At 35.1% G+C, this 16,072-nt stretch overlaps 1 protein-coding gene across 1 annotated transcript; it reads left to right on the top strand.

Moving 5' to 3' along the window:
- Positions 1–11,041: 11,041 nt before the first annotated feature.
- Positions 11,042–14,703, top strand: LOC101216912. The gene is made up of 2 exons (XM_004149359.3): positions 11,042–13,024; positions 14,028–14,703. Exons 1-2 carry the CDS (start codon positions 11,183–11,185, stop codon positions 14,154–14,156), a joined length of 1,971 nt encoding a protein of 656 aa, XP_004149407.1. The 5' UTR covers positions 11,042–11,182; the 3' UTR covers positions 14,157–14,703.
- Positions 14,704–16,072: the final 1,369 nt, after the last annotated feature.

Here is a 16,072-nt window from a genome sequence, read left to right as displayed (position 1 = left end):
TTAAGGATAACTATTATTGTTAATATATAAGAAGATCAAGTTTATAAGTATATATACCATTAACATAATTCCATTTTTGGATTTTTCTTACAAATTGAATTAAGATCAAGAAGAGTAAGAATCAAAATTGAGAGATTAAGATTCAATATGAATTGACATCAAGAAAGTCAAAGAGGTTTTTTCTTCAAGAATTAAAAGATGAGGGCATTGGGTATTTTATTTCTCATCCCAATCATTGAGTACAAAGAATAAAATATGAAGTCACCAACCCTTTATCAATCAAAATACAATCTAAATCATAATACTCATGCTTCTAATCTTGCATCTTCCACACAAATTTATGAATTGTAAGATTCATGATACAATGATTCCATTATCAAACATTCAAGACAAAAGAAAGAATTATACAACGATTGATATCCTTAATTTCTCAAGGTATTGCATAACTAGGAATTAAAGAGGAATTCATGCAATTAATTTGATCAAACTAGTAACAAGAATTCAATACGCAAGAAAAATAAAATAATCATGTATCCCAACCAAGAATTAAACAACTTAAAAGACAAAAATTATATTAGTCTTCAATTATTTGTATAAATTAAGATGATGAGACCACACATTGATATAACTAAATGAATGGCAGATCGAAAAACGAGAGGTTATATTTACGATTTATTTATTTTAAAAAAATGTTATGGCTACCCATTTTAATTACTCATCAATCAATTAAGAATTAAAGGCGAATTGGACCAATATTGGCTCTTAGTTTTAATTTTTAATTCTCAAATATTTTATTTGACCTATAAATTCGATACTAAATATAGAAATGGAGTTATAATGGTGAACTTTTCCATGATGTAATAATGCTATTTGGCAATATTTAATACATCTATTTTTCTCCCCTAGCAAGTGTATCACAACAATTCTAATTGGTCATACACACTCAAAGTTGACTTTTCCAAATTAGTTTGTATGCTCTTCTCCTTGCTACACATGGATCTACTTTCAAAGTTCCATTGCAAACTTCAATTGTAATTAAATATCTTAATAATGAACACCCCTCAACTAATATGATAGTATGATATTATATGAGTTTACTTTTGGGTTCGCTCCAAAAAAAAACCTTATAGTATATACCATTGGAGATAGTTGCCCTCTTTTATAAACTCATATTCACCTCCTTATTAATTAACCAATGTAAAACCATTTGATCTTACTCCCAACATAGCATCAAACACATGTATTATCGGCTTCCATATCAAATATTAAATATCACATTAAGAAAACTCTAGAAGTTTGGAAAGATTCTACACACACCCTCAAAAGTTTTGAGTACACATGAAAGGTATATTAAGAAAACTTTAGAGGGACAAAGAGGGGTGCTAGAATAGAATGCAAGAAGAATCAAGTGTGAACGGAAAATGAGATTGTGAAGTGAGAAAATTGTGTAAAAAAGAGTTAAGTTGAAAACAGTGGAACGAGCATGCATATGGTAATACAAATTAGGAAAAAAAAAACATTCAGTGTTAACATGAATTTTGAATTACATTATAACTTTATTCTAGGGGCGCTTGCAAAAATAGCAAAAAAAGTTTATGATAATAAGGCTCATGTTCCTACATTTTCTAAATTGCAAAAGTAGCAAATTTAAAAGTCGATAACCATCTAAAAGTCAACAATAACAAGAACGGGTGTGTTGGATAACCTATCTTTTAAGAACATAAAGCTTTGAGTTTGAGAGTTAGTCTAAGCAAATTTTCCTTTCTTTAAACATTCCGTTAATGGGGATGCAAGCGTGCTGAAATTCTTAATAAATTTTCTATAAAAGGAAGCAAGCCCAAGGAAGCAAGCCCAAGGAAGCTTTGCAATTCTTTTACCGTTCTTGGTTGTGGCCAATCTTTAATTGTCTTTATCTTGTTAGGGTCTACTGATATCCCAAATTCATTTATGAGGAAACCTAAGAAGTATATTTCTTTAACAACGAAAGAACACTTTTTGAAATTGATGAATAGTTTATTTTCTTGAAGTGTTTTAAAGAGTTTATGCAAATATGATAGGTGTTCGTCATAAGTGTTACTATATACTAAGATGTTATCAAAGTAAACTACTAAGAATTTAGTAAGGTAAGGACGTAGAACCTGAATCATTAGCCTCATAAAGGTGCTAGGCGCGCTAGATAGTCTGAACGACATGACCAACCATTCAAAGAGGCCACTATTGGTCTTGAATGTCGTTTTCCACTCATCTCCGGCTCGGATTCGAATTTGATGATACCTGCTCTTTAAGTCAATCTTGGAGAAAAATTTTGCCCCTTCGAGTTGATCAAAGAGGTCAGACATTCTTGGAATGAGGAAACGATATTTGATTGTAATTTTATTGATGGTGCGGCTATCCACGCACATCCTCCATGGCCCGTCTTTCTTAAGTGCGAGAAGGATCGGCACAATGACTCAAACTAGGCCTTGTGTGCCCTTTCTCTAGGAGCTCACTAACTTGTTCTTGAAGGATCTCATACTCCTTTGGGCTCATTCTATAATGGGGCAGATTTGGGAATGTGGAACCTGGGATGAAATCTATATTGTGCTGGATATCCCAAAGTGGGGGACAAGTCACTTGGATTTTCCAGCACTTGGTGGAATTCTTCTAACAATCTTTTAATGTTTTGTTTGTCTTCTTGCAATGATGGACTTGAGGCTAGATCTTTGACTATCAAGGTTCACACCTCTTTATCCTTATTCTCAAGGATTCTTCCACTTTCTTGTATGTAAAAATGTTGTTTCTTGACTCCGTTCTTGCTCTTGGGCGCTATTCTTTCCATTGGACTCGTGGAAGGCAAGAGCTTTACTTTTTTACCCATCCAAGTGAATTCGTAAGTGTTTTCTCTTCCTTGATGTATTGCTTGAAGATCGTATTGCCAAGGACGTCCTAATAATACATGTCAAACATCCACATCAAGAGCGTCGCAAATAATTTGATCTTTATAAAAATTACCAAAAGAAGGAGGAATAGTGCAAGTTTAACTTATCAGTGCTTCGCCGCTTTTCTTGATCCAACTCATTTTATATGGGTGTGGATGCGGGTCAAGTTTGAGGTTGAGTGCTTGAACAAGTTTTGAAGAAATAATGTTCTCGCTACTTCCGCTATCGATTATGGCATTGCAAACTTTATCGTTTATTGTGCAACGTGTGCAGAACAGAGAATGTCTTTGAGGGTGAGTTTCTGTTTTAGGTGTTAGGAGGACTCGTTGTATCACACAAGATAGTTGTTCCCCTTTATCCGGTTCCAATTCGTTTATTTCCTCTTTGGTAAGGTTCCTCTTCGTGTTCTTGACTTCCTCCTTCCTTAACATAAGCTACTGTTTTTCGTTGTGGGCATTGATTGGATAAGTGCCCCTTTTGGTTGCAACGGTAGCAAAATCCCAAATTCGGTCTTGGGTAGTTAGTTGAAGTGTTCTTCTTGGTAGAAGGTACTTGAGATCTTGGACTTTGGCTTGTTTTGGAAGGTTGTTCTTCCTTCGCCCTTGAAGTACCGAAGCCTTGAGCTTGCTTGTTAGTGTCATAATTCTTTCGTTGGTACGGGGTGAATGACTTCTCCCATTGATTCTTCTTTGTGTCGCTGTTTTTCTGCCTTTTTCCAGCTTTAATTCAGCTTTAAAGGTCATCGAAATTGCGGCCAACAATGTGGCTATGGGCTGTAAGTCAAGTTGTTCGTGTATGTCCTCTTTAAGACCGTCAACAAATCTGACTGTTTGATAATTTTCACTCTCGTTTGTCTCGGTTCTTGCACTTAAACGGTGAAACTCCTTGGCATATTCTGCCACTTTTATATTACCTTGCCGGCATCGTTGATATTGTTGATAAAGAATATGTTCTGTTCGAAATTCACGGGTAGAAAGCGTTCTTTCATCATTTTGAGCATTCTTGGCCAGCTCCTTATAGGTGTTTTGCCAATCAAGCATCGATTGACTTGGATTTGCTCCCACCAGGCCGATGCACCCGATTTGAGCTTTAGTGCGACCATCTTCACTTTTTTGTCTTCGGCTGTCTCCATATACTCAAAGAAGCTCTCCACATTTTTAACCCAATCAAGAAATGCTTCTACATCCAATTTACCACTGAAATTTGGTAGTTACCTTCATCTTGAAGTCTTGCTGAAATATTTCTCTTCTTTGATCTCCTCGATATCATGTTGGTTCTAATTTGCCCTCAAAATAGTCTTCTTCACCAGTTCAGCCTCTTCTAAAAACTGGGTTTTGATATCTAATCTCTCCCAGTCGTCGGCCACCTCCAACAATTCCTCCATCTCTTTGGCGCGACCGAAATAGCATCTCTTCCTCTTCAGAACCTTCCAAAACGTGAAGACCCATATTGGGTTCTTGTAGTCAGCGACCTCTGAGATGGTTCCCACCTTCCTTTGACGATACGGACGAACTCCGACGATTTTTGCGTTCCGGTTGATCAAAATTTTGACCGACAATGCGCCAGAGTTCGTGGTGGTTACCGTAGCCGATTTCTTACTGCTGGGGAAGGACAGTCAACGCCTCTTCAAGCCGGCGAGCAAGTTTCTCCACGGTGATTTCAAGAACTCCCGTTCGTTCGAATATATCTGTTACACTTTCTTCAACGACCATCAATCGGGCCGTCGAAGTGCGTGGAGATGGGATTTCTTCCTCTATCAGCACTACCTCCTTTTCCTTGTCAGAGATGTTCTTGCCGGTCACAGCTCCTTTCATCGGTGAAGCTCTGATACCAAGTTGATGTAAGTCCAGATTCTTGGACTAAGAAACTCAAGAAGATTGGAGTCTTTTTCTGGAAATTTTTTATTATTATTCAAAATCTAACAAAGTGGGGTTTTTATATTAAACCCAATGGTCAACTAAAAATAACAGTAACAAACTAACAACAATAATAAACTAATTACTAACAGTACATCAATATGACCATGGTTTTGGTGCAAATAAGAATGCATTTTTCGTATAATTTTACATTTAAAATTGAAGTTCATATGAATTAAAATTTTGAATTACAAGTTGAGCATTATCCTGATCTCCCTGAAAAATCCTTCTCTGTTGTCGTCTACCATAAAATGCGTCTTTGATCGGTGTTTACAACATTTAGTCATCTTGTCTGCTGAATAATAAGTTATATACTTTTCAAGGTTTGATCAAACATCTAACTCAAATGTTGTAAATTGTGTTCCACCAATTAACTATGTACATCTTAGAAAATATTATTCCAAATAATTACAAAGAATATAATTCAATAATTATAAAAATAAATCATATTGAAATTCTTACCATGAAATAATAGTAAGTGTCATCAGATTTGATAAATTATCTTGTAATTTATGTGTACTAGGAAAAATAGTCCTATGATACACAATCGACTCATGTATGTGTTTCTTCTTCTTGTGTACACCAATCAGCCCGTGAATGAAAAATTGTGATATATTGCTCATGAATCTTATGTCAATCTTGATCGTGTTTGCCTCTTCAATCAATTTAGTGTAGTGTCGAGTTTGTAAAGCACAATGATGGTGCGATATGCACCATACCCTAAACTGTTGCAACACACGACCTAATAAATGCCACTCTACGATATGGAAGCATATCGTATGTCCCAAGTAAGTTCAGACATGTTCACCATTATGACATTGATCATGCAACAAGGCCATAATATCGGGTGTGTATGGTGTCCAATTAATCTATTAAAAAACATAAGTAGACAACAAAAGATAAGTAGTATTAATTCATATAATACTTTACTACCTAAGTGTGCATTCGTCAGTCAAATATCGTCGATATGTTAACAATATATTTTCTGATTGTTCAGATGCAGGTAGGAGACCTCTTTATCTAATATGTAGAAAATATAATAACAATAAGTTATAAAAAACATGCAAATATCTATTTACTGGATATTATATAAAAAAAAAACATGAGTAAAAAAAACAATACTTGCAACTAGGTCGAGCAACTAGAGCCTGCAATGCAACTTGTGGTTCTACAATACGAAATTTATCATATGCAAACTTCAATCGTAATTAAATATCTTAAAAATGAACACAACTCAACTAATATGATAGTATGATATTATATGGACATACACGATCATGAGTTTCCTTTTGGGTTTGCTCCAAAAAACCTTATAGTATATACCATTGGAGATAGTTGTCCTCCCTTATAAATTCATATTCAACTCCTTATTAATTAACCGATGTAAAACCATTTGATCTTACTCCCAACATAGCATCAAACACATGTATTATCGGCTTCCAAATATTCAATATCACTTTAAGAAAACTTTAGAAATTTGGAAAGATTCTACACACACCCTCAAAAGTGTTGAGTACACATGAAAGGTATATTAAGAAAACTTTAGAGGGACAAAGAGGGGTGATAGAATGCAATAAGAATCGAGTGTGAATGGAAAATGAGATTGTGAAGTGTGAGAATTGTGTAAAAAAGAGTTAAGTTAAAAACGGTGGAACGAGCATGCATATGGTATTGCAAATTAGGCAAAAAAAAAAAAAAAAAAAAAAAAAACATCAATCTTAACATGAATTTTGCATTACATTATAACTTTATTCCAGTGGCGCTTGCAAAAATAGCAAAAAAGTTTATGATAATAAGGCCCATGTCACTACATTTTCTAAATTGCAAAAGTAGCAAATTTAAAAGTCGATAACCATCTGATAGTACTTTGATAACCCTCTGATAACTCTCTGATAACCGCCTGATATCACTAATTACTTGTCATATTTTCCATATTCGTAATGTGCAAAAAAGAGGTACCATCAACTGTTTTTTAAAAATATTTTTGTCATTTGATACAATTTTTCTTTATTTTCTTGTGAACCTCAAACAACCCAAATTTTTTTATAATGCTAGATCAATGAAGTAGTGCTTGAACTTGGGTATAGAAAGGATTAGGAGACAATTATACCATTGGACTTTAACTTTTGGTATTGATAATATTAGTTTTGTTTATATATATATATATATAATATATATATAAAGAGCATAGAGTTGAGGAGGAACTCGAGCACTCTGAACTCATACTAAATCTGCCAATGCGATTAACATGTCAACATTTCTAATATTTCATAAAAAAAGATTAAGTAAACACAGCAAAGAAACACAAAAAAATGTCACTAAACTTGAATATAATATAGAAAGGAAGTTTTTTTTTTTTTTTTTTAATGTTTTTAAATTGTTATTTTGGACAAATTTCAAGAATAGTGGTTTTTTTAAAAAAAGTAGTGACAAAATTAAGGTAGTCAGGAAATAAAATACATAAATGGGGTTGTGCATAAACTATTGTAAAAAATATAGTAGTTTTAGTTTTCGAAGAAAGTACATGACTTTCGTTAATCCCGTCACAAACATTTTGACCAATTTGCCCAAACCCTAAACCCTAAACCCTATGAATCAATTAAAACCTTAGATTCAGACTAGAACCACGATGATTCAATAAAAAACCTTCCAAAAAAGTTCAAAAATTCCCTGAGTAAGAACCCTTGGATTATCACTTATTCAATGCTTATTCAATGACTTAATATAATGAAAAAAGCCAAAGAAAGGTTTATCCTTTAACCAAAATAAGTAGAAACGAAAGAATCAAATATACACAACTTCCTTAAAACAAATTTATTTTCCTATATTAACCCATTTTTTGAAGTTTATATGTTACTTTTAGATTTGAAATTTGGACTCATAGAGAAGAATAAAAGAGGAAACACCAAAGTTTAACTACAATCAGGACTATTTCCACTTGGACATTTTTTATTTTCTTTATTTCAAATTTTTGTTTAGATGCAACACATATGGTTATACATAAAATTTAAGCTATTTGAGTTGAACAAATTTTGAAAATAAAAAAGTTTGTACATCTTTGAGTGTCTTTTTTCTTTAAGATTTCAAGAGTTATTTTTTTTCTTAAGTTATTGTAATATAATATGACCATGATTTTGGTGCAAATAAGCATGCATTTTCGTATAATTTTATATTTAAAACTGAAGTTCATATAAATTAAATTTTTGAATTACAAATTCGGCATTATCTTGATCTCCCTCAAACAACCTCGCTCTATTGTCATCTACCGTAAAATTTGTCTTTGATTGGTGTTTGCAACATCGAGCCATCTTGTCTGCTGAATAATATGTTATATGCTTTTCAAGGTTTGATCAAACATCTAACGCTCAAATTAAATTGTGTTCCGCCGATTAACTATGTACATCTTGGAAAATATTATTCTAAATAATTACAAATAATATAATTCAATAATTATAAAAATAAATCATATTGGAATTCTTACCATGCAATTATAGTAAGTGTCATCAGATTTGATAAATTATCTTCTAATTGACGTGTACTAGGAAAAATAGTCCTAGGATACACAGTTGGCTCATGTATGTGTTGCTTCTTCTTGTGTACAATAATTGGCCCGTGAATGGAAAATTGTGATATACTCCTCATGAGTCTTACATCAATCTTGATCATGTTTGCCTCTTCAATCAATTTAGTGTAGCATCGAGTTTGTAAAGCACAATAATGGTGTGATCTGCACCATACCCTAAACTGTTGCAACACACGACCTAATAAATGCCACTCTACAATATGGAAGCATATCGTATGTGCCAAGTAAGTTCAGACTTGTTCACCATTACGACATTGATCATGTAAGAAGGCTATAATATCAGGTGTGTATGGTGTCCAATTAATCTATTAAAAAAATATAAGTAGACAACAAAAGATAAGCAGTATTTATTCATATAATACTTTACTACCTGAGTGTGCATCCGTCAGTCAAATATCGTCGATATGTTAACAACATATTTTCTGATTGTTCAAATGCAGGTAGACACCTGTTCATCTAATATGTAAAAAAACAATAACAATAAGTTATAAAAAAAATGCAAATATCTAATTACTGGATATTATAAAAAAAAAGCAAACATGAATAAAAAACAATACATGCAACTAGGTGGAGCAACTAGAGCCTGTAATATAATGCAACTTGTGGTGCTACAGTACGAAATTTATCTTATGCCTATATTTGCAATAACATTAATGGTCCATATATTTCCAAGGATTGTGCATTGCTGGATCGACACAATTTCCTATAAAGCCATGCAAGACATGCACGCCCCAAGAGTATGTACCAGTCTAATTGAAATTGCTTAATAGCGGAAGAGAAATACAATGTACCAATGTATTTGACTTGTCAGCGAACAAGAGACCTCCAATAAGTTGCATAATGTACGCACGAGTATATCTCTGAATGCTTACATTACCGACATCGAGTGCCAATTCTTTGAACTATTTGGCCAACCATAGAAGACTCAAATTTTGACCTTTCATGTCAGGTGGTAGAACTTTCAAAAAAACTTCACATACTTGTTTCCAATTATACGTTAAACCTTGTGCACTGGTAGCCCCAACTGGATCGCAACGTCTTGCAACATGATGTTGCATTCCTCACACGACATATTAAATGTGTGTCTCTCCGGTCTCCAATGCTCCACCAAAGTAGTAATAAGTGTCAATCCAATTGTATGAATCCTATCTATGGAACCCCAAGAAATTTAGCAGCCTTTACATACGACGCAATATGTTGATCAAAAGGGATAATGTGCTGGAATGTTATCTCTCTCCTCCGACAAATCAATACCACCATAAATAAAGTATCCCATACAGATTGTAAGTAATGACAAATTATAACACATTAATGTCTATATTACACATAAAATATAATTTTTCTGATTTTCAGCAATGACAAAAAAATAGAAGGGATTTCATTACTAACATAAAAGTATTGTATAACCAAAATTGCTAATTTTACATACAAGCATAAAATAGAATGAACTTAGTTACATACAAACAAACGTAAAAAATTACTAGTATTGACTATCATATTACACATTAGTGTTTTGAAGAGGAAGTACCCATTGTACGTAGAGAACAAGTACGTTTATTATGTCCTCCTTCCTTACATGTCGTGCATCTCATTGATTGGCTAGACTCTCTCCGATCTATTTTATTACAAATTCTGGTAGTTTTTCTATGTTGATCGGCTCTCTAATAAGTCTGCATTTGGCAAACTTTAGTGAATGATAACTCAACCCAATAATCTAGATGTTATATTGGATGGAATCAACTATCATAACAATGCTTGAAGTTGGACAATAAGAAACATTCGTCGATATAAGGTATACACGTAAAATCAATTCATTTCAAGAATTAGATTAGTTTAAGAAGTATTCAACAAAAGCATGTACCCCGTCCATGATTAGTTAAGTTCAACAAATACAAATATATTCACACTATGTAAACAAAAATATATATAAAAAGAAGAAAATACATTCCCACTCTAAAAACCAAAAGCTATAAACTTAACAAAATCATATAAATATATTCACATTATATTAAACATAAAACATATGCAAAGAAGAGAAACTAAACATACCTTAGAACTTCTAGTCAATAAATAATGAAAGGTGGGATGATGATAGCGACAAGAGGGAGACGAGGATAGAGGGGAGTTTTATTTTTGTGATACAAGGATGAAAGGCAGAATGAGTTGTGACTAGGTTGTAAGATGGAAGTAGTGTACCTGGTTCACGATGACCTCCATGTCGGACACCATGACAATGTTGACTGCTACACAGGACATACACGTGAGTTGAGTTGTGTACCAGGTACAAGACTACTTTAGACTCGAGATGTGTACTCCGTCCACGACTTAATGAAGTCCTAAACCGAATAAAAAACTTAGCTACCTTATTTTTGTTAATAGTTTTCCGTGTATTCTATTTTTGACATTATTATTTTATAAAAATAACACTATTACAAAAGTATGTTATTCTTCATAGGTTGTCGTTAGACATTTTATAGATATTTCTACGAGCATTGGTATAGACAATCTAAACATTGAATGGTGGTGGTGGAACTAAAAGTGTGGATGATTTTGGAAGCTAAGGTTCTTTGGTGAAGGTGACAACATAAAAAATAAAAAATAAGAAAAGACAGCGAACTCAGTAACTTACTGACGCCAAAAGTCCGTTATGGAAAACCCAATCATTTTCGTCTCTGACTTGCCTCCCTCTCCTTTTCTCTCCCTCCATTATTGTTCAGCTCTTCTCTGTCTCTTCACCAAAATCCATTTCCCTGTCACTCCTCCAAATGGAGCTCGTTCCTTACTCTGATCCATCTTCCAATTCCAATTCCAATTCCAATTCCTCAAGCCCTCCATGGCAGGACATGTTCAGATCCGGCTCTGTTCGAAAACCCAGCCCCGACCCTCAAAACCAATCTTCCAAACTCCCTCAATCCGATTCCAATTCCTCTTTTTCCGGTGATCCACAGGTCCGCCTTGCCCTTTACATCGCCATGGCCCACGCCGGCCTTGCCTTCACCATTCTCACTCTCTACGCCGTCGGTCGCATCCTCGAGGCCTATCTCCGCCCCCTTCAGTGGGCCGTCCTCTGTTCTATCCCTCTTCGTGGTATTCAACAAACCCTTGAAGGGTTCTGGTCCGAACCCCTTCAATTGGGCCTTACCGAGACTCTTCTCGCCATCCCTGTTGCTGTTTTTAAGGTTTTTGTTGGAACCCTTGTACAATTTCGAGAAGTTTGTTTTCGTGTTGTTCTTAGGAGGAAGAAATCTGGGCATGTTAGAAGGAATCAGAGTGTGTTTTCTAAGTTGTTGCGATGGCTTGTGTCGTTCTGGATTTTTATACTTGCTTATGAGAACTTTGGTGTTATTGGCTCTGTTTCGCTTCTTGGGTTAGGCTTTTTGTTTAGTTCTAAGTCTGTGGATCCTACTAGGTATAATGTTTCTTCCTTTCGTAGCTTGAGCTTTCGTCGTACTGCTGTTAGTGCGTTCTTTACTAAAGGGCTTTTGAAAAGATTGAAAACTATAGTTGCAATTGGCTTGATTGTTGCTATGATTGTTGTGTTCTTAGCTGGATCGGTCTTTTTCTCTTACAAAATTGGGGTTGAAGGGAAAGATGCTATGATTTCATTGAAACTACATGTGGAAGAGAGCAACTATGCGGAGAGGATTGGGGTTAAGAAGTGGATGGAAGAGAATGATTTGCCTGGGATGATTGATAGCTACACCAGCCAATTTTATGAAGCAGTGCTGGAACAGATAGATAGTTATGCTATGCAGTATAATATGACGGAGTTCGTCACTGGGATTAAGCATTTAGCTTTATCATCATCCCGTGCTAACTCTTCAGGGGCTTCGACTTCTCTAATAACTCCATCGCCGTACACGCAAAAACTTATGAGTTTGAGAAACAGCGTTAGTAACAAGGAGTGGGGCCAGATTTATACAGAGCTGGATGCAATTATTAGGGAGTTGATAATCACTAGGGAGGATTTAGTTGAGAAAGCAAAAGGATTAGCCGTTCAAGGGATGGATATTTCGCAGAGAGTCTTTGCTAGCAGTGTATCAGTACTAGGAGGCAGTGCAAAGCTTATGCTTTCGATTGGTAGGTCTATCATTTCAGGAGCGGCTGAGGTTTTCAACTTTGTTTCTCAGTCGATGGTGTTCTTTTGGGTTCTGTATTATCTCATCACTTCTGAATCTGGAGGTGTGACTGAACAAGTTATGCATATGCTTCCAATTGAAGATTCGGCCCGAATTCGATGCGTTGAAGTTCTTGACCATGCGATCTCAGGCGTTCTTTTGGCTACAGCAGAGATTGCAATCTATCAAGGATGTCTTACATGGCTGTTGCTTCGACTCTTTGAAATACATTTCTTGTATGTGTCCACTGTTCTTGCATTTCTGAGTCCTCTTTTCCCAATTTTTCCATCTTGGTTTGCAACAATTCCCGCAGCCTTACAGCTGCTGCTGGAAGGTAGATATGTAGTAGCCATCTGTTTGGCAATTATTCACCTAGCACTCATGGATTATGGCATCTCGGAAATTCAAGAGGACATACCTGGTCACAGTGAATACCTTATGGGACTTAGCATCATTGGTGGAATGACTTTGTTTTCGTCTGCATTGGAGGTAAACTGTCTTTCTGCTCCTAGACTTTATTGTGCATTCAATGTGTTTTTTCTGTGGATAATTAGAGCTTACACGCTTGACAATTGTGATGATTTTAGCTTCTAAACTAGCTATCATAAATACTTTAAGAAATGACTGTTCTCAATCTTGTAAGACCGGTAGTGATTCCATTTCCAAGATGAATGATCGAAATTGTTTAATTGTGAACTCTAAATTACCAAACTCTTAAGTAGAAGTTGAGAAGTTCCAATAAGGTTTAACTTCAGTGAAATAGCCATTTCACACAAAAACCTTAAAAGATCCCACAATACAAATTACTCGCCTATTCTTTTTTTGAGTATAGGAGATTGAACCTCCAACCTATAGGAACAGATGACATGCCAATACCACTGAACCAAACTTTTTTTGGCAAATCACTCAACTATTCTAAAAACCTTCCCAGCTTGAAGCAACTACCCAAAAGGAGTAATGCTCAATCTCTTATCTAAAGAAACCCAATGGTTACTGTTAGATTTTGCAAGATCAGAAACCTCCCTCCACTCCTTAGAAGTAACTTGAAAATTGAAAATGATCAAAAGTTTCAGCTGGCAAATTGCTCATCCAGTCAACATGGCTGACCTGCTTGCTTCCACCTTTGTGGGGTCCTCTTTTAAAGGAGAGATGTTCTGTGGGAAAATCTCCAGGGTTTTCACTTTCCTTCAGAAACTTTGGTTAGATAGAAATAGATACATCTTTAGAGATACCAGGGTGCCTTTTGATACTCTTTTGAACTTTGTTATTATATTAGTATGAGCTTTATATTGGTATTAATGCTTTCCCCCCGTCTCTGATTATAGTCTTAGCATTATTTTAACTAATTGCAAGGTTTCCTTGTAATCATTTGGGTTTGGGTTTCCTCATACTCTTGGGGTTCTTTCTCCATCCTTTGTAGTTTCACTAATCAATGAAATTCTCATTTCTCCCTTATATATCTGACTGAATGTTCTCTTATCCATCCTCACAGGGTGCAATTATGGGACCGTTGATTACAACTGTCGTGATAGCTTTGAAGGATTTGTATGTGGAATTTGTTCTGGGTGAAAATAAAGGAAAGGAGAAGGAGAAGGAAAAGGAAAAGGTAAAGCACAACTAGAGAACAGTTATTTTTGTTTGTAAATCGTGGTCTTCTTATCAAAGCATATGGTTGCTGCAAATTCCATCATTCTTTTGTGAGCCATTCTCCATTGCTGCAAGAGAACTGTCCATTTAATTGTAAGAAATTTGTAAGTTATGTTTATTCTTTTATACTGGTTTTGTGGTGTCCCTTTCTATCTCCATTTTTTTCCCTGTAAAATCATTTTCTTTCTGAGAGAAATATAGTTATATGTCTTTAATTTTTGAGAGCTTGTCACTGTATTTATATGATGCTGGTTGGGTCAGGAAGTACTTGTCGTCTTTCCTGTCTTTTATTGCCCAGAAAAACAGAAGAAAGCTTTCAAATTCTAGAAACTATGCCCAGAAATAAACTTGGGATGTGGCATTAAGATTGGGAGTTATGATGAATCTGTCAGGTTTGGTGAAGGGATTTAAAGCCCTTTTGTTCTTGCTGTTTATGTAATTTGGTTGAAAGATCAACTGTTAGAATAAGTTGAAAGTTTGTGTGGAATAAAAGTTGAATGGAACTTGGCGGATTTTCTATATCTGTTGAGAGGAGTTTGATACAGTTAAAAAGTACTTTTCAATTTATATGTTTGGTTTACTAACGAAAAGTATATTCAGAAATTCTATGTTTTCAGGCTTAGTTTGAAAGTGATGTCATATTGTATAATATGAATTATACAGACAGAATTCACTGTCATTCAAAGAGTTCGTAAATATTTGATTACAACACATAAATATGTCCATATTAGATGCAACAAACAAAGATAATCAACATACATAATCAGACATAACAATCAACATCAAACTCCATGGTCCAATATTGGTAAATCATGCAGTCTTTGCCAACACATTGAAAATCATCCCAGCTTGATAAAAACCCGAGTAAACTTAAAAAGATTGACAAAGTCATGGGCATGTGAAGACCAAGGATTTCTCATTGAGTGTAGGGCATTGGCTGTTACTGAAGATGATACGAACAGTGGTGGGCGAAAGCAATGGAAATCTTCAGTGCATCCTGGATTTGGAAACTTATTGCAGGAGTTTTCTAAGTTTTACAATGGCCCAACACATTACCGCCCAGCGAGAAATTGATCATTGCATTCATTTGGAGGGAACAACCCTAGTCAACAGAAGGCCATATGGATACGATTATGCTCAGAAGAAATGAAATTGAGAACCAGCTCCTATTCTAGCCTCGTGCTACTGGTGTGAAAGAAGGACGAAAGATGGTGTTTTTGTTTTTATTGCATGCTGCCTGAAACTATGTCACTATCTTAGATAAGTTTTCCATTCGTGTGTGAAGAATTATTTGATTAGTTATATGGAGTTCTCGTATTCTCCCAAATGGATCTTAAATTTAGCTATCATCAAGTCAAGGTGCACACAAAGGATGTGGAAAGGATGGCTTTTCAAAGACACGAAAGCCATTATGAGTTTTTGGTTATGTCATTCGCACCGACTAATGCACTGGCCTCTTATCAGTAATTGATGAATCGTATCTGTATTGACATTATCTGACTTCAACCAGTTGTTTATTGTAGAAATGGATGCTTCGAGAACCGACCTTGGAGCAATCTTATCGCATAACCATCGTCCTATGGCTTTTTTCAATTAACACTTATTGGAGAGGGGTAGGGTGAAACCCATTTATGAGAGAGAACTGATGGCAACAATGATGTGGTGCAATGTTGGGGACCTTATTTGTTGGTTCAACGCTTTATTGTTCTAACAAATCAACGTGCACTTCAGTTTTTATTGGAGCAACATGCAATTTCTCTCAAATATCAAAAATGGTTATCGAAACTAGTAGGGTATGTCTTTGAAGTACCATACAAACATACATTGGAAACAAAACATTTCGCGTCTACTAACTTCTACCAATCGACGACTCTATCATGTTTTAACATT

Source organism: Cucumis sativus, chromosome 7 (assembly GCF_000004075.3).
Source record: "Cucumis sativus cultivar 9930 chromosome 7, Cucumber_9930_V3, whole genome shotgun sequence".
NCBI classification, from domain to species: domain Eukaryota; kingdom Viridiplantae; phylum Streptophyta; class Magnoliopsida; order Cucurbitales; family Cucurbitaceae; genus Cucumis; species Cucumis sativus.
The sequence above is the reverse complement of the archived record's forward strand: the minus strand, read 5'-3'. Positions and strand labels throughout refer to the sequence as shown.